General features: G+C 42.2%; 1 protein-coding gene across 5 annotated transcripts in view; it reads right to left on the bottom strand.

The window, feature by feature from the left end:
• KNTC1 (kinetochore associated 1) overlaps positions 1-19,204 on the bottom strand; it is an 88,246-nt gene that overhangs the window by 60,151 nt on the left and 8,891 nt on the right. For 4 of the 5 annotated variants that reach the window (XR_014519477.1, XM_083476635.1, XM_083476637.1 and 1 more), the window contains 18 exons: positions 18,756-18,866; positions 16,146-16,239; positions 14,087-14,139; positions 13,074-13,186; positions 12,378-12,435; positions 12,184-12,282; positions 11,911-11,954; positions 11,751-11,816; positions 10,273-10,348; positions 9,839-9,964; positions 9,200-9,289; positions 8,544-8,606; positions 7,693-7,754; positions 5,840-5,951; positions 5,352-5,495; positions 3,452-3,508; positions 3,270-3,371; positions 2,923-3,036 (listed from right to left, as the gene is read on the bottom strand). Coding sequence is in view for 4 of the 5 variants with exons in the window: in XM_083476635.1 (XP_083332761.1) it covers positions 2,923-3,036; positions 3,270-3,371; positions 3,452-3,508; positions 5,352-5,495; positions 5,840-5,951; positions 7,693-7,754; positions 8,544-8,606; positions 9,200-9,289; positions 9,839-9,964; positions 10,273-10,348; positions 11,751-11,816; positions 11,911-11,954; positions 12,184-12,282; positions 12,378-12,435; positions 13,074-13,186; positions 14,087-14,139; positions 16,146-16,239; positions 18,756-18,866 (1,584 nt within the window). In the remaining variant the exon portion in view is untranslated. Of the gene's footprint in view, positions 1-2,922; positions 3,037-3,269; positions 3,372-3,451; positions 3,509-5,351; positions 5,496-5,839; positions 5,952-7,692; positions 7,755-8,543; positions 8,607-9,199; positions 9,290-9,838; positions 9,965-10,272; positions 10,349-11,750; positions 11,817-11,910; positions 11,955-12,183; positions 12,283-12,377; positions 12,436-13,073; positions 13,187-14,086; positions 14,140-16,145; positions 16,240-18,755; positions 18,867-19,204 lie in introns of those variants that run through there. The other variant, XM_083476636.1, reaches the window with a different exon arrangement.

The raw sequence follows: 19,204 nt of genomic DNA, 5'->3' as shown, positions 1-19,204 counted from the left end.
TTCCTATTTTATTTTGAGGCTGTAAACTGTTCCTTCCTTGTTACTTTTAGGAAGTTTATCCTTCTAAAAAGCTATCTATGATAATGTATGAAATATGCTGGCTTAAATGTAATTATGCAAAGGATTTAACAAATGCTTGATTCTTATTTCATATAGTTGTAAGAGTTGTAATTAAGTCAGCCACCAGCCCCCTGCCAGACAGGAAGACGCCATCTAAGCTGTCCTGATATATAAGTTGTCAGACATTTGTTTAGAAACCTTCAAATGAAGGAGATCTTTCAATGTTGATGTGAAACTCAAGATCCTTGACATATGTTTAAGATAAAAATTTAAGATTAACCATTTGTTTTAGAAGGCAATAGGGCAAGGAGGGCAAGAGGTGAGCTGGTAATTAAGATTCCTTGTTGAGACACATGTAAGATATATTACTACTTATTTGTCATTTATAGATGTAACAATATATAGCTCTTTGTGTTCCATATAAGGACAGGAGGATATGGGTGTATCTTTTTGTGATTGGTTATAGCAATCAGCCAATAGGAAATCCAACCAGGCTGATTGGACAGAGGCAGCCACAGGAGGAGCAAAGGGGGCTGGATTAAGGGAATATAAGGGCTGGCCATAATGGCAGGAGCCAGGCCAGAGCTTGGTAACCATATACCACTGTGCCTCTCATTTATTTGTCTGACAAATAAATAATTATTTTAATTTCTCTATTGCTGCGTTGAATATTTCATTCCAGCTAAGCGTTAACCACAAGCAGGGTGCTACAATACGGGCTCTTGAATACCCCATAAGGGGGAAAGGGCAGGTTTTGTTTACAACAGAACCGCCCACCCATCAGATCGCACATGCACCCTGCTCTCTATCCTGGCCGCTGGCCGGCTCGTGCAGGCGCCCTGCGTGCGGCTCGCTCTCCCACCCACGGGCTCTTACAGCAGGCTGCCAGTGGGCTCTTGCAACGACTCCCTCTCCCTCATTGAAATCCTCTTGCAGCCACTCTTGCCTGCCTATCTATCCCTCGGAGAGCAACACTTTGTGGCAAAATCCTAAAAAAATGTCAGCAACTTCAATCCTAAAAATCTGGCCCTCTTTGAAAAAAGTTTGGACACCCCTGGTTTAGTTGAACTCAGTGGAGCTTATTCCAGCACAGATTCCACTTAGACTTCTGAGTAGGGAAGCAGATGCAAGTTGACCAGTAAATCACTTAAACTACTCTTAAATTAGTTGAATATAAATTAAATACAATACATGGACGTTTATTTAACATTTTTATTAAATCTGCTACTTCCTTACATTTTAAGACCCTCCACCATCGCAGGGAGCCTCATCAAGGCCCTCTGCTGCTGTGGGGAGGTATGGCGAGACCCTCTGCTGCTACAGGGAAGCACAGTTCACCCTCCACCGCTGTGGGGAGGTATGGCGAGACCCTCTGCCCCTGTGGGGAGGCCCAGCAAGGCCCTCAGCCATCGCAGATATCTATCATGATATATAAGATATTGTGATATTTAGCTGGTGATATATTGTGATGTTGAAAACCAGATATCACTCAGCCCTACTCCTGAAGTAGAACACCAAGGAAGATCTCCCTAGATCTTAACCTCCAGTCGGGACAATGGGAGCGGGAGCTCTCCTTCAAGCATTTTGGTTCCAAGTCTTTCTTTTTTATTTTGGCCCACCAGGAAATTGGGGGGGGGGGGCGGTGCTATGAAATCTGGCCTTTCTCCTCACCACCTTTTTATTTCACCATAATGTGTTTTTTGTTATGATTATACTTGAGGTATTGATGTAAACTAAAGTAAAATTCAATAAAATATTAATAAAAACAACCATAGTTTGTCCGTTAATACAAGACTACTTAAACCAAACTATGCATTCAAAGCAGCCCACTCCATCTGTTCCCATTTATTCCTCACATTCACCCCCCCCCTTCTTTCAAGGAATGCATCGGCTCCCACAGGAGGAGAGCCATCAATTTGGATGGCTTTCAAAGAGGATTGGGCTAAATGGCTCCTAGCCAATTATGGCTCTGCTCTGCCGCCACAATCAGAGACAGGGGTGCTTTAGAAACCACAAGAGGGCAGAAAGCCCTTTTACCTGGTTCAGGATCCTGCTTATGGGTTTCCTGCATGCTTCTGGTTGGCCATTGTGAGAACCGGCTGCTGGTCTAGATGGGCCATTGGCCTGACCCAGCAGGCTCTTCCTACATGACTACCAGGTCCTAGCCTCACAACAACCTTTGAGGTTGAATGGCTTAAAATCAGCCAGTGTATCTCATGGGAAGCAGTGATTCAGATTCCGGTTCCTTCATCTGAGTCCACACTGGCTCTTCTAACGGCTTTTCAGAGATAATTCTTCTGGAGGCTGCAGCTGGTGCAGGACATTACAGCCAGGTTGCTTCCAAGGGCAAACTACCACCAGCATGTAACACCTTGCTTGGGGAATTTGCACTGGCTTCCAGTCTGCTACCAACCCAAATTCAAGGGATTGGTACTTGAGAGACCTCATTATCCCTTATACACTCAGTAAATCACTGCAGCTAATGGGAAAGTTTCTCCTGAAGTTCCAAAGATCTCAGAAGCCTGGGCACTCCACAGTAACTTGGAGCAGGCTTTTAGTGCAGCTGCCCATGTTCCACAGAATAGCATTTTTGTTGAGATAAAACCCACTATCTGCACTTTCCAGAAACAGCTGAAGACATTTTTGTTCTGTTAGGTTTCCCCAGCTGGATCATTAGGATTTAGTCTTGTTTGGTATCTATTTGTTGTTTTTGTGTTTTTAATTATCTTACATGTAAATCATGACTCAGTGGCATAGAATCCCATTAATAAATTAAATGTAACAGTAATCTTTCATTCTTTCTTTTTACCAAAACACACACAGGCATCTACACAGAGGTTTAATGTCACAAATTTACTGTACCTTTTCGAAGTCGCAGAGGGCCAGCCTGCAGTTGTATGTCTTATAGAGGTCCACCAAACCCTGCAGAGCACTGACTAATTCTGCTAAACCACGTACCTCCTCACCATCATTGTCCTGAAACACAAAACAGTGAAATTTCCCTGCATCAAAATTATCCTTCTGCACTTAACAGAAAAATAAAAAAGGAAAACTACTAAATTCTGGAAAATTGTGTGCTTTCAAAATTTTTCACTAATTAAAATAAATGCAATGGGGTAATTTGCTTAACAGGATAAATTAAGAATTCTAAACACATGTATAGGCTCACCCTTTCCCAAACATGGGTTTCATGAAAGCAGAATCCTTACCAAAGAAACTCCAGGCCAGGAAGATGCAGATCCAATTTCACCTGGATCTTTGCTGATAAAAAACACCTGTGCCATTTCAAGTCCATTTTCTGGCCAGTTGGCCTGTTTTGAAAAATGAAACATTAGTGACATTTTTGGAGAGAGGCAATATGCAGGGTTTTACAGGAGAATTACTACGTTACCTTGTCAATTAACTCAAGGTTTCGTGCTCTTTGTTCCAGCCACTTTGCTATTTTTTCCTGGAAGATAAGGATCAAACCAGATGAGAGAGAGTGACAGAGAGAGAGAGAGAGAATGAGAATATCATAAAACTGTAGAATTGGGAGAGACCATGAGCGTCATCTAGTCCACATACTAAATATATATATCCAGTGCTTTTACATGATGGTCCCTTACAGGAGAGAGCACTAGAACTTGTCATCAGGCCACACCTACTTAGCTACCATGGACATTGTATAAGAAAAGGTAGTTACCCGCTTAGGTATAACAGGGCAGCCATCCTTTTCTCTATACAATTCCCTAGCAACAGGTCACACATTACGATGTACAGCTGCTACCTGGATCATTTAAAAAGGCATCTCACTCAGTGCTGTGCTTGCCAGCTGCTATAGGCAGCTTGAAAATGTAAAAAGATTTAAGAAAAAAATGTGCCCCTCAGACCACCTTACAAGTCATAACCTGTTAGATAAGCTGTAAGAAATTCATTGATACGCAGACAACTCCCAGTACCTATGTTCCAATCAAAGCACTGGTATGAGAACGGCAAATCAGGTAATTTCACATCAAAATGCATAGTGAACAAAATAAACCCCTATCCCTAGCAGAGACAGATTGCCCAGAGCCGTGAGTTCAATTGCCTGAGCACCAAAACAGAAGTCGCTTTTCCACTCACACACCAGGTAAAAGCAAGGCATACAGAAGGGCAGGCCCAGATGACCACCGTAGCTTTCAAACCATTTTGTCTTGTGAAAAATGCATCTAGCACCAGGGTGAACAAAAATGTATTATGTATTTTGATTTGGGTATCCACATCTGGCCTCGACTTAGGGCATTTAAAACAAAATGTACCATATTTTTTGCTCCAGAAGATGCACTTTTTTCCTCCTAAAAAGTAAGGGGAAATGTGAGTGCATCTTATGGAGCGAATGGCGCTGCGCAGAGAGGTAGAGCTGCGCAGCACCCCTTCAGCAAAGCGGGAGGAGGAACGGAGCCCCTTCTGTTCCTCTTCCCCCTTCGCTGAAGGGGCACTGCGCAGAGAGGGAGAACTGCGCAGCGCCCCTTCAGCGACGCGCCTGTCCTGGAAGCCGGAGGAGGAACAGAAGGGTCTCCTTCTGTTCCTTCTCCAGCTTCGCTGAAGGGGCACTGCGCAGAGAAGGAGAACTGCGCAGTGCCCCTTCAACGATGCGCCTGTCCTGGCTTCTGCCTTAGCCATGCGCAGCCTCTTCAGGCAGGGGGAGCTTTCATCCCGCTGCCCTGAAGAGGCTTGGTGCGATTATCCCAGAAGCCAGAACAGCCACACGGTATCCCAGAAGCCAGATCCCTCTTGCTGTTCTGGCTTCTGGGATTCAGAATAATTTTTTCTTGTTTTCCTCCTCCCAAAACTAGGCACGCCTTATGGTCTGGTGCGTCTTATGGAGTGAAAAATACGGTAATCCACTTTCAATTCTCATTTTTTTCCATAATTTTATATGCTAAATTTAGTACTTTAAAAACCCAACAGGTATTAACTTTACTTCAATGTCCTTTAAATATTAAGAAGTATTTGGACAAATTTATTGCAACTGTTTTCTATCACAACTGTTGTGCAACCTGTTGTGCAATCTCCACCTTTACCAGAGCTTAAAACTACCAGAACTTAAAAATAACTAAATCAGTGCATCTGCCTATTCACCAATCTTCACTAACTGAGATCTTATAAAGACAGAGGATGAGAAATCTCCCCACCCCCCTTAGGGACTGCATGCCAGTGCCAGGCAGACCCAGAGCACATGGAATTAGACCAAGGACAACATGTGGCTCCTGAGATGTGGGTTCTTCACCCATAATTTATAAGGATCCCCCTTGTCTCCCATTAGACCCTACCTGTCCTTTGGGTACAACACGCCTTACAAAAGGAATGATAACATCCTTAAACCACAGGCATAGTTCTTTGAGGGAAACTGTTGTAGGGATTGTATTAAGCAACTTGTCCAGCATTTTCAGATTAAAGTCACTTTTGAAGTCTTCCTGGAGAAAAGGAAAGAGATTTTCACAACCATCAGACCAATAATTGTGGTAGTTAGTGAATGGCTTGTGATTATATGCAGCTGCTTTCTTAAATCAAAGACTATCAGGTCCAGGCAAAGGGTTTTGCCAGTCCTGCTACCTTTGTATCATACAAAGGGGATACAAGCCAATCTAATGGACGTGCAGTGGAGTCGTAAGAGATCTTTAGGAGCTGCAGCCAAGATCAGGCAACGCAAGTAGCAAGGTATCTCATAGATACTTCAGGAACACAAAACAGCAGTGGGGAGGAGTGTGGCAAGGACAGAGAGTGGTGCTGACCACTGGAAATATCCAAAACCGTTTACCTGATGCCTTAGCCAGAGGTACTGGGCAGACATGAGATTTCCTCCTTTTATCTGTAAAAGGATGTCCCTGAAGAGGTCCTCATTCTTCAGAAATTCAAACCAAGCAGTTCCACTAGAACCACAAAAATTGAACATTAAACCATAGCCCAACAAAAACATAAATTACAAATACGAAAACAGAGGTGCAATTAAGATACAGAAGATTCTTCCTCCAAAAATGTGTTCAGCTTTGAGTTTTGTAACCAACCGAAGGTTTTGGATTAGATAACACACACACACACAAAAAAGAAAAATCAAATTATCATGGTACTCTGCTGGCTGAGCCTTGCTTATAGATTCAAAACATGAATTATAAACACCTCCTGTCTGGCTGCTATGGTGAATGGCTGCACCCATTACACTTTTCATTACATTACAGTGGTACCTCAGGTTAAGAACTTAATTCATTCTGGAGGTCCGTTCTTAACCTGAAACTGTTCTTAACCTGAGGTACCACTTTAGCTAATGGGGCCTCCTGCTGCTGCTGCACCGCCACTGTGCGATTTCTGTTCTCATCCTGAAGCAAAGTTCTTAACCCGAGGTACTATTTCTGGGTTAGCGGAGTCTGTAACCTGAAGCGTCTGTAACCTGAGGTACCACTGTACGCCTTTCCGTGAAGTTAATCAAGGATAATATGGGAGTAATTATCCTCCCAACACCCCCCCCCCGGGCTGGGAGGGGGCAGCTCCACCCGCAGTTCATCCAATACCTGCTGCCCACCCAGAAGGAAGAGGGGGCAGGGGGCGCTGGGTGCAATGCACCACATGTTTTCGGCAACTCTCCAAAGCTGTCGCCATGAGCAGAGGACACCTGCTTTTTTACGATGAAATTTGAACTTAATTAACAGGCATGCTCTGAACTAGGGGAGATAAAGTACTCTGCTAACTGATTCAGCCACTGGGTGCCAAGGATTTGACCTGGAGAAGGATTATCGTCGCAATTGGACTGGTATGTCGGAACAGAGGAGGGGTGAGCCTCCATTATTCTTTTTGATATATTTTGCATCTGCTGTTTTATTTGGCAAATTCCCCTCAAAAGACTGACTGCCTGATTGTTTGAAAATGCAAGTGGAATTGAAAGAATATCTTGCTATCGTTATGGTTATGGTTTAACTACAAAATTGACTGTGAAAATTTGACTAAGGTTTTGGCAAAGACTCTTAATGGAATGATAAAAGAATTTATGATGGGAGTAATGGTGTTCTTGTTGAAGCAGTAGCTCGTTAGCAGCTGGAATGAGACCAAAGAAGGGAACTTTGGATATATGCCTGGCGCTAATGGCGGAAGGCCAGTCTCCCTTTGTCTTGGCTGTGACGCACTGAGAATGGTCTGCGTGTGCAGAAAACGAAAGTGAAGGGTCGGCAAAGAGAATGTTGGATTACAACAGGAAGATAAGGAAAATAAAGAAGAAAAAACTTATTTCACACAGAACCACATAGGGAGGTTCACCTGGCGCCTTCATTATATATTTTCAGAAACCAGGCGAAAACCTTCCTCTTCAACCAGGCCTTTGGCTGATTAATATTCTATAGCCTTTTAAATGTGTCTGTGGGGAGGGGGAGTATTGTTTTGCTGTTTAAATCTACTTATTTACTTGTTTTTATCCTGCATTTTAACTGCCCTGAGATCTTATGATTAAGTGGTATATAAACCTTAATAGGATTTTTAAAAATTCAAATCCCCATTATTTTTGTCTTCTGTAGTCTTGCAAAATAGAAAAAAAATCTACTACAGTTAATGTACATCATTCTAGAAAATGTTATAATTTACACATGCACAAACCCAAAATCAACACAAGAAAAAAACAAGATAGACCTGAACATCTCTGATCCAAATGCTCCACAAAATGTAGTTAGCTTTGCTTGTGCCTTCATCACCTGGAAGGGAAAAAAACACTGATTTTTGACAAGAAAAATACTTGGATGCACATTTAACAAGAGATCTGCCAATAAACTGACAAATTCTTTAGAACTGCCAACTCAGTATTCCACTGTGCACGATTAGGTTAGAGGATATCAGGGATGGCCTGAGCCTTTTTAGACTTTTCTGGAATCTCCTCTGAAAATGCCACTTGCTCACATCTTGTGGCATTCTAAGCAGATCCTAGAGGGGCTTTTGCTTTAATTTTGCCAAAAAAAAATTTATTAGGGAGGCATTTTTAAAATTATTAAATCACCTTTTACATATATCTCTCAAGTTGATCTACACACGTCACAAAAACAGCTAAAATATTTTGAATAGCACAAAAATGGCTGGAAAAACTTGAAAAACAATACAAAATGAACACCTAAGCCTTTTCATCCAGTTGGAAAATAGCTTTTATATGTTGCTATTCTTTACTATGTTATTCATTAATTGTTTCATTACTATTTTCATTATAAACTACCTTGTGAAGGTCTGCCCTAAAAAGTAGAGCAGAAATGTATTAAAATAAATTTAAATGTTTCACTCTGTAGATGAAACAGCATAACGCAGTGCTTGAGTCAGAAGCATACCGACACTGTGCCCTTGACAAGAAGAAATATCAGTGCCCCGCCTCACAGCCTCTATACACTTGCTAGAGGAGCCAAGCCAGAGTGTAGAGGCCAAGGTTCTCTTTCCAGTTCCTCATTTCACCCACACCCCAGTAATAATTTAAAGGTCTAGGATAGTTTGATTTTCATTACCTCTGTAAGAGATGCTGGGTCCCCAGTCAAGAAAGAAACAGTTTTGTCATTTCTCTTCAGGATCTGAAATGATAAGTGCTAAATTAACTTGCAGTCCAATGCAAACATTGTAACAAAAAATTCTACATGGGTAGCTGTAAACTAGGTTTGGTTCTGGATGTCGGTGGCCAATATCTAGTGCTGGAGCAGGGCCTGCGCAAGAGAGCTCTAGAGGGAACTCGGTGAACAACTGTTAACCCAGCTTAGAATCTCCCTGCCAGCCCCTGCCCTTCTTGGTCATCTCCTGGGCCATTGTTCTCAGCTGCAATTTTTGACTCTTTCGTCCAAAGAGACTTCATCCTACAGAGACACCTGGTGATAACTTCCCAGAGGCTGACTTCCCAGAGGCTTCCCACCAGATGCTCTGCCATCTTCCCTCTTAAGGTCTGGGTGAGCGAAAAGATCAGGGTTTGAGGCAAAGCCAGTAATGTGGCTGGAGAGGTTGTCAGCAACCCAGGTGACACTAGGTACTTTACACTGCTTTAGAACTGTAGCAGGTTCTTCCAGGCCCTCAGCTAAGCTTCAATTCTCTATGGGGTCCCACACCTCTTCCTCCAAGATGGGACTCCCAAGGCCCTAGTCAAGTAGGATGTGTGAAAGCACCTATCAAAACCTACCCTGCTTCTAGCATAGTTCAGCATTTCCCGAGCACTTTCATATATTGGCCATGGTGTATTTATGCAGTAGTCAGTTACAAACTGGTTATCCTATTTAGAAGGAGAAACAATTAAAAACACAGAATAAACTTATCTTCTAAACAGCTTAAAAGAAAAACCTTTCACATACACCCATGTGCAAATTATCTACTGCAAGAGAGCTACAGATACACATGCACAAGTCACGCATAGAGTATGGCTTCTCCATAGAAGGTGTAGCGGTCTAGGCTCTGAACCTGGTAAGGGCTAATAAACTGCAGCTGAATCCTGGTCAGATGGAGGTCCTGTGGGTGAGAGGTACTTGGATCCAGAAAACAGGTGAATTGCCTTTATAGACAGAATTGCACACCCTCTGAAGGAACTGGAGTACTCATGGATCCATCATTAATCATTGGAGGTTCTAGTCTCTGTGACTATGAGTACTTTTTACCAGCTTTGGCTCAAATGCCTACAACAGCTCATTGAAAGGGATATCCTGGCTATCAGCAGCCTTGAGACTGGATTGCTGCAGTGCACTCTATGTAGTAGGTCGCTTAGATATTTTGTATATAAAGTGGTATAAAAATGCTTTTAAATAAATATAGTAGGATAAATCCATACCTTTATTTTATCCAGCGTTTCTTTAGCTTGAGCCACAAGTTCTAGCCAGGCTGACTGGCAATCTCCGGCAACAGACTCTGAAGCCAATCTCTCCAAAATAGAGCTCATTTTCACTTTGTAAACGTTCTGTTGTTTTTTAAACACACACATAACACATTATTTCCCCTTTGGGGAAAAAATCTTCTTTATTTTCAGAGTAGCAGGCCTGTCTAGTATTGTCAGAGAAAATTTTGCAGAACATTTGTTTATTCTTTACCAGTCCCTTGCCTCCATTAACAATTTTGAAATTTACATTTAAAACTCCTGCTGTAGTGGGTGACTGGAATGAGTAGGCATAGAAGCTACCAGAGAAAGCTTCCTTGTCTACTTATTTCATTGTGGTTTTGCAGTTGGCAGTAAGTGATGAGGTACGATTTGCAGACAAAGTCCTTTACCTCAACATCCAGTCCAAACTGAACAGCAAAATTCTCAGCTTCAGTAAATTTGTGCTTGTGAAGTAAACGGCTCAGTCTAAAATGGGGGAGAAAACGAATTGCTGTTGCCTCACACTTAAAAATGGTTACAGCCAGTTAAATCTATTCATCTAATTACTTACACTCACTTTAGTTACATGATAACAACCTTGGGCCGGTGGGAGGGGGATAAATAAATAGAGTGGGAGAAACCCACTCTTCATTATACACCTTTAGGCACCAGGAGAAAATGTTCCTCTTCTCCCAGGCCTTTGGCTGATTGACATCCAATCCCTTTTTAAATGTGTTGCGGGAGGGGGATTCTTGACTTGGTTTTGTTCTTATTTTTATTATGTATTTGGGGGGGGCTTATATTGTAATTTTATGTTGTGAACCCCCCTGAGATCTACAGGCACAGGCTGGTATACTAACTAAACTAGCTATTTTCCCACCACCAATGCACTCAGCAAGGCTTCTCCACCACAGAAAAAGCCTTATAAGGAATGGTTCAGGGAGCAGGGATTGTCAAGCCAGGAAAAGAGGAGATACGACAGCAATCTTCAAATATGTAAAGGGCTGCCACAAGGAAGATGCAGCAAGCTAGCTTTCTCCTGCTCTGGAGGATAGGACACAAATGAATGGTTTCAAGTTATAAGAAAGATTCAGACTTAACATCAGGAAGAACTTTCTGACAGTGGAGCAGACTCCCTTGAAGGATGGTGGACTCTCTTTCCTTGGAGGTTTTTAAGCAGAGGCTGGATGGCCACCTGGGACAGATGCTTTAGTTGTGACTCCTCCATTGCAGGGAGTTGGACTAGATCAGTGTTCCCCAACCTTGGGCCTCCAGCTGTTTTTGGACTACAATTCCCATCATCCTTGACCACTGGTCTTGCTAGCGAGGGATGATGGGAGTTGTAGTCCAAAAACAGCTGGAGGCCCAAGTTTGGGGAACACTGGACTAGATGACCCTAGGGGTTCCTTTCAGCTCTACAATTCTACAATTAAATAACTGAGGACTGCCTTACAGGACCACCACATAAGGAAATATGACCAAACCTCCTCGCACTCTCTCCAGCAAGCAGCTGTAGTAGCTGAAATTATCTGACATTAAGACAAGAAAGAGGTGCTATCTATGCAATCATTTTAGTGATTATTCTCTTAGATGTAAAGAAACTGATTTCAGAGGTTTCTTGGTCCAAAGCCCATTTCATTTACCTTTAGGGATTTCCATCTGGAGATAAGTTTCTCTTCCTATGTTCTTACTGGGAGAATGAGTCTGCAATTAACTCAATAGGACTTACTCGTGAGTGGACACTTATAGGATTGTAATGTTAAGCATATGTTTAACTCTTTCACTTTGAAGTTATTGAGGCTTACGACACACTTAACTTTGGCTCAGCCATATCACAAGTACCAAATTTTCTACATAAGCAGTAGTAGAAGTCAAAATATATGTATACCTGTTCTCAGGCAAGGCTTCAGTTAAGCATCTCAATACCAGAAGTGAGACTGGATGGTCTGATGCCCTAGAAATGAGTGTGTGGTTTAAAAAAGAGCTTTGATAACCATCAAAAATAAAGCAGCAGCTTTTTATTGTATTTTATTAAAGTGCAAACTTACCTTTGGTTATTTTCATACATTCCTTCCAAAAAGTAAATTGTATCCTGCATGGGAAACAATATGTACCATGTGCCTTAACTGTACAAGATGTCAAAGAAATAAACAACTATCAGACTTTTAGAAGACATCTGAAGGCAGACCTGTTTAGGGAAGCTTTTAATATCTGATGAATCACTGTACCAAATCCTACAATACTTAAACTCTGACTTGGATTTCTTTTTACATTCCCCCTCGTCAGCCTTACTTAGGATTGAAGAAAAGAGAAAAACATACCGTATTTATTCCGCTCTGAATCAATGAAGAAACATTAGTAGTTTCCAAAGAATAGAGCTGGTGCATAGTAGGCAGTGAAAACACCACGATGTTCCTCATCTACAGAGAAATAGTGCAATTAGGATAATCCTAAAGGATGCTGCCAAAATACAGGCACAATGTTTTGAAGCTTTTCTTTGATAGAAGACAATTACCTGTTTGCCATCATCAGGGTTTGTCAAAGCAACTAGCTTAAGACTGGCAATCCCCTGTCTTAACAAAAGAAGGGAAATGCATCAACTAATGACAAAAGTTATGAGCCATCACCATTTACATTTTATTTCAGTACTTTAGTTATTTATTACATTGGTATCTCACCTTTCCTCCAAGGAGCTCAAAGTGGCATAAATGATTCTCACTCTCCCCATTCTATTCTGTGATGTAGGTTAGTCTGAGAGACAGTGACTAGTCCAAGGTCACCCAGTGAGCTTCACGGCTGAGTGAGAATTTGAACCCAGTTGGATACTCTAACCACTGCACCATGCTGGCTCCATCAGGAGGGGGCAGCAAGTTGCCTCTCCTTGCCATATGGGGACAAGAAACCTGTGGCCCTGCAATGATCATGGATTCCCAACACCCCTGTTTTTCAGCATGGAACATGGCTACTGGCCAGAGATGTAGTTCAATAACAACTGATTAGTCACACAACACATAAACACAGCCCATTCCTATGGATGTCTGCTCAGAAATTAGGTCCTTCTTTGTTCCCAGGGGCTGATTCTGAAGTCAGTGAATACAAAATTTCAAGAAAGTGGGGGCATCAGCTCTGGTAAGACGCATGGGGAGGAGCCATTCTGCTGTGGCACACCCGTTCATATTTCTCAGCAAGTATGCTATAATCCTGAATTTACCCTGCAGCTGCTGAAAAATCCGATTCTGAAATCAGAATAAATTCTTCAATGTGAACAGAACAACAGTTCCAAATCATGGTAAGAGTGCAAATATTCCACAAAGACAAACCATTCTACAAGAAAAAGAAAACAAAAGTGTCATTATGATGTAACTAATTAAGACCTATTACCTTTGACTATATGAACCATGAAGGTATACATTTCTAATACTTAGATCTTTCATACTATGAAACAAACATTTCTATTTTGGTGGACAATTTGTCGTGCTCATTAATCAGGGCTGTCAATGGCTTCTGTCCCTTCATCGTTTCCATTTTTTCTCCACAGTGCACATCTTCTCTCACATTGGTCCCACATGACAGGATGTGTTGCTAGTATGCAAAAACAGTCAAGTTCCATGAATCCCTAGGTATGCACCACCAGATGGTGGAGACTTCAGGCACTGATAGCCAGGTGCAAAATGTGCATGGCAAATTTTGAACACTGGAAATCCTACTTGTGGACAAATTAACCATTTCACAAAAGGAGTATCAATCGGGGTGGGGGGGGGGAGGCTCACACCTCGACATGGTATCCTTTTACTGACTTTGTTAAGACAATCGAACAAGGTTTTCACCCTCCATCAAGTCATGGAACCTTATCAAGAAACACTTTCATTTGACTGACTTTCTTGAAACATCTAAAACTAAAACCATCAGCTGCTATTTTTCCTTCTTTTCTACTAAACTCTATATTCCTTGTATGGGTATGCTTTGTTACTTGCAATGAAAAATCAATTAAAACTATAAGTAGCCTTTATCTTAAACATTCTTAAAACATAACCAAAGTTCAATATATTAATTAACCATTTAAATAAGAGCTCATCATGGTTATGAATGCCTCTGAATTCCACTAGTGGAAACAAACGTTTTCTTCCTAATTGTCCATTTGCCAAATACTGAAACTATGGAACATAACCTTATCCAGGAGCAATCTGTAAAACTGGGCAACAAATAAATCAAAATAGCACTTGCCTCATTATCCAAGACAAACAATAATTCATCTACAACCTGAAGCATTTTTGCAGCTGTAAAAAATGTAAAAAGGAAAAAAGGATGTAAGTCTGTTAATTTCTTGCTTTAAAAAGTTGCATTTGAAATAGAAACTGTAAAATAGGGGTGTGGAACCTGCGGCCCTCCAGATATTACAGGACTCCAATACAGCCCTAGCCAGTAGGACCAGCAGTCAGGCAAGTTTTTTAATGTTGAATATTTTATTATGTTTTATATATGTTCAAAGCCGCCCAGAGTGGCTGGGGCAACCCAGTCAGATGTGTGAGGTACAAATAATAAAATGATGATGGCATTGGCAATGATGAGGATAGTAGCTGCAGCCCAGCAGCATCTGGAGTCACAGTCATCTCTCTTTCCACACATGTAATGCTCATTAAATCCCAAAGCCAGAGATGTCCAGTATCAATCAGATAATCTGTCAATTGAGTAAATGAAGGATTTACACTATAGAGTAATAGAATCATAGAGTTGGAAGTTTAAGGATTTTCTCCCTGCATCCCCACCTGAGAATATTTCTGTCTTTTTCCTAGCAAGCAGGGCCTCTTGTTTTCTTATCAGCTTAGCAAAACACACCAAGAGCTCATTGCCCTTCGCAGACTAGAAACTTCAAAGGCATTTGTATGAGACAGAAGAATAGTGAATCTATAAACTTTGCTCAGAACTATCTGTTGCCACTGTATTGCTGGTAGATAGGAGCATAATTTTTGTAAACCAATGAAGCTCTACATGTTCTGTTATCCAATCGTATTGCTGAAAAGAATTGATCACAAATTAATTGTGTAAAGCAAAAGCTATAAAGAGGTTTTGAAATGTATGCTCGGAGTCCATAATTCCTCTGGATCATTTATTCTTACAACAGTCTGCAATAAATCTGAACCCTTTCCAAGATGCTGCTTGCCTTTATTTGGCTAAAAAGGACTGGCTATTTCCAGACCCCCTTTGTATGGTAACACACTTAGGCAGGCATAACCAGCTGCACAAATATAAGATGGAGGACACTTGGATTGTCAATAGTACATGTGAAAATATCAGGTTTCTAGGTGGTTGCTTGCAAGTAAACAGCCAGGACTCCAACCTGTCTTTTCCAGGTTTTATTTAGTGCAACAGTTCAGAAATCCAAAGTTCATGTCTTTGTTAGTCACTTGCAGATTCCAGGAGTGGCTTTTTCCGGCACCCCCTCCCCCCAGCATAAGAACTTAGAAAAAGACCTAAAAGTCTTAGTAGACCACAAGCTGAACATGAGTCCACAGTGTGATGCAGCAGCAAAAAAGGCTAATGCTCTTCTAGACTGCATCAACAGAAGGATAGTGTCTAGATCAGTGTTTCCCAAACGTTTTTGGGCAACGGCACACCTGTTAGCCGGAAAAAAATCTCGCGGCACACCACCATTAAAGCCCCGCCCCGTGACGTCAGCGCGCAGCGTCACGCCGGGAGGGACGCACAAAAGCGAAAGTTTTTTCCCTCCCCCTTGCCGGGGTGGGAGGAGGCAGCAGAGCGAGGGCAGCTGAGGCGGCGGCGGCGATAGCGGGCGGAGGAGGGGGCGGCGGCGGGAGTTGCTGCTGCTGTTGTTGCTGCTGCTGCCCGGACATGCCGGCCTCCTCCTCCTCCGCTGTCTCGCGCTCCTCCCTTTTGCGCGCGCTGCCCCGCCGCTCGGCACCACCACCGCGGAGCCGCCCCCGGCTCGACGCGGATCCTCGCCGCCGCCGCCTCTCACCGCCCGACTCGCCCGCCTTCCTCCCACGGCACACCAGCCGGTGTCTCACGGCACACTAGTGTGCCGCGGAACACCGGTTGGGAAACACTGGTCTAGATCAAGGGAAATCATAGTATTGCTCTATTCCACCTTGGTCAGATCACGCTTGAACTGCTGTGTCCAGTTCTGGGCAGCACAATTTAAAAAAGATATTGACAAGCTGGAAGAGTATGGAAACAAGGGCTTTTAAATAAATACCAAAGGTCGTGGGAAACTAAGTCTTTGAAAAAAATAGTTCTTTAGGGTGCCTATGCCTGGAAAACATACCTTCAATCAAACTTGAATCAGCAACACTTTGAATGCTTATCTGCCTTTTGTTAGGATTCACCTCCCACACAGACATCACACAGTCACCTGTACCCTTTTAAGAAAAGTATTTGTATCAGAAACCTGCATTCTGTTTCACAACAGACCTAATCAGTGATTCTCAAGATATTTAGTTCTTATGAAAATCATAGGCACAAAGATTTTAAAATTGTAATAGCCAAGTTGGAACCCTCTCCCACCCCAATTTCTGGGCTCAGCATCACATTTTTGGAAGACTCTGGGCCACCAGTTGCTGGTGGATTTTTCCAGTGCTGCTTTGAATTGCAACTGCTACACACATTACAAAATCCTTCTGGGCCATCTAGAGGAGTTGGGAGCTGGGGGCCCTGTTATGCAGTGATTCTGCCATATCCAGAAAGTGGTGTTGGGGGATGAGTGTTCAGACCCCTGGGCTCTCACTTGCGGGGTGCCTCAGGGCTTAATCCTCTCCCCCATGTTTTCAACATGAATATGAAGCTGCTGAGAAAGATCATCGGGGGATTGGGCTGGGCGTTCACCATTATGCAGATGATACCCAGCTCTACATCTCTTTTAAATCAGAACCAGTGAATGCAGTAAAGGTCCTATGTGAGTGGCTGGAAGCTAACTGATTGAGGTTGAATCCTGACAAGACGGAAGTATTGTTTTGGGGGGATGGGGTGGGCAGGTATGTTGGTCTCCCTGATCCACTAGTATGTTCTTCACTAGTATGTATATTTCATTGATAATTATTCACTGATGAAGACTTTATTCCGAAACAGTTGAACTATTCCGGATGCACTGTCTTGCAGTTACTTGTATATTTTGTGAGATGTGTTGTATGATATATATATTGTTTTGAAGTGGCTTATTTGTATATTTTGAATGACATCATACCGATTATATATTTACTAACAGTTATTAGCCAGCGTGTTGCGTTTGCATTTTTGTAGACTGTTACAGGGAACCAGGCAGAGGGCCTTCTCGGTAGTGGCGCCAGCCATGTGGAAAGTCCTCCCATCAGTTGTCAAGGAAATAAACAACTATCTGTCTTTTAGAAGGCATCTGAAGGCAGCCCTGTTAGGGAAGTTTTTAATGTCTGATACTTTATCATATTTTTAATATTTTGTTGGAAGCCGCCCAGAGCGGCTGGGGAAAGCCAATCAGATGGGTGGTATAAATAATAGAAATAATAAAATTATTACTATTAAAATCCCCTTTATGGAGAAGGTGCTTGGAGCCCAGCTGTAACCTGCATGTAGATCACTGCACATATCACATTAATATATCATCACATTAATGGGTCATTGTCCCCCGAGCATAAAAATGCCAGGAAGCTGAAATTAGCACTTCCAGTGCCCATACATCCGAACAGGAACTAGACATTACTTCTATGCCCCTGCCTGCCAGACCTATGTAGTGTTATAAGAAAAACTGCTCTTTTTCCCTTATGGGGTACCCAAGAGCCTGTATAAAGTCCTTATGTAGGTCCCCTATCGATAGGAGAAAATAACAGAGGCCAACCAGAGTATTGAGAAGCAAAGCAGCTAGTAAGCCTGATCTTTATTAAACTGTTGCAACAGGGTCCTCACTCCCCACACGCAGGAGGGAGGAGGAACCCAGAATAAAGGTGTGCCTGCCCTTATATAGACTTTTTGAAATTGCCACCCTGCAAGCCTAAGACCACCCCCCAATACATCATACATACATCACAGAAGGGGCAGCCTACAGCAGAAGCCTAAGGCCAGGATACCAGTAATGGTCACTGATTGATTGATAATGGTCTCTGATTGCATTACCTGGGCAGTCTGGCTACTCTTTTATCTGAAGAAGTGTGCATGCACACGAAAGCTCATACCAAGAACTAACCTAGTTGGTCTTTAAGGTGCTGGTATCTGAAGAAGTGTGCATGCACACGAAAGCTCATACCAAGAACTAACTTAGTTGGTCTTTAAGGTGCTACTGGAAGGAATTTTTTTATTTTGACTATGGCAGACCAACACGGCTACCTATCTGTAACTGGCTACTCTTTTGTGATGGTTAATACTTTAGTTCCTGAATCCAGGTCACAGCCTCACTCTATTCAAACACAGATACACCCTTAAGACAGGATTTGTGAGCAAAGAGACAATGGGGTTTTCCCCATTTGCCTCCCTTGCTGCAGAGGAATATTTGAGGTCACTGGGAAAGTCAAAAAGGCTTCAGGACTGCTTTCCTGCACTGTTCCAGACATGTGGTTTATATACTTATGTATGTGTTTATGTGCCTTGTAAGTTTATGAACATTTAATTTATATATTTGAGACCTTAAATTCTTATAACACTAGGGATATTCAACCATGATGTTGCTTGTCTCTGCAACAGCTAGCAATGAAGTGGCTGAGAAAAGGAAACAACATCACATGACACATTTTGTGGCCTTAGACATATGAAGACAAAAAGAGCAAAACACACCTGGGTACAAAATCTCTCAACAGAGAGATGGGAACACATAAGAGGGACTACAGAAGCCAAATATTTTGCACACATCCTGAAGTCAGCACAGATTGCTGCAGGAAGTTCACAGACAAGGTATTCAAATAATAATACTTACCCCTATTATCAAAGTGATCTTGTTAGTTGTGTGCTTAGTTGTGGAAGTCAGGCAGCCAATGGTGTGATAGTCTTTTGTAGAAATAAAACATGTTTCCACCTGCCCTTGTAACTGTAAGGTAGACAAATAGCCACTCACAGATTTTACTTTTTGTTAAAGTGGTAGAAATAACTCACAATCGCAAGAGAAATGATAAATTAATTTGGAGGAGTAACTTGATTAAAAAAACCTAATGAATTCTTTAGCCAAGTAGTTTTATCAATTACATTTCAGATATTTGGATATGGATAAAAATAGCATTTCTAAAGGAATAAGCATGCTTGCTTTATTTATTAATAAGGTGATGCACGCATGTGTTGCAGCAGGCATCATCTTAGAAGAGGCATTCTCTCCTGCCCATGAGAGAAGTTGGTGCTTGCCACCTGCTTTCATATAGGGCATACTTTTCC

This window comes from Podarcis liolepis (assembly GCF_965112155.1).
Source record: "Podarcis liolepis genome assembly, chromosome: 15".
Taxonomy (NCBI): Eukaryota; Metazoa; Chordata; class Lepidosauria; order Squamata; family Lacertidae; genus Podarcis; species Podarcis liolepis.
The sequence above is the reverse complement of the archived record's forward strand: the minus strand, read 5'-3'. Positions and strand labels throughout refer to the sequence as shown.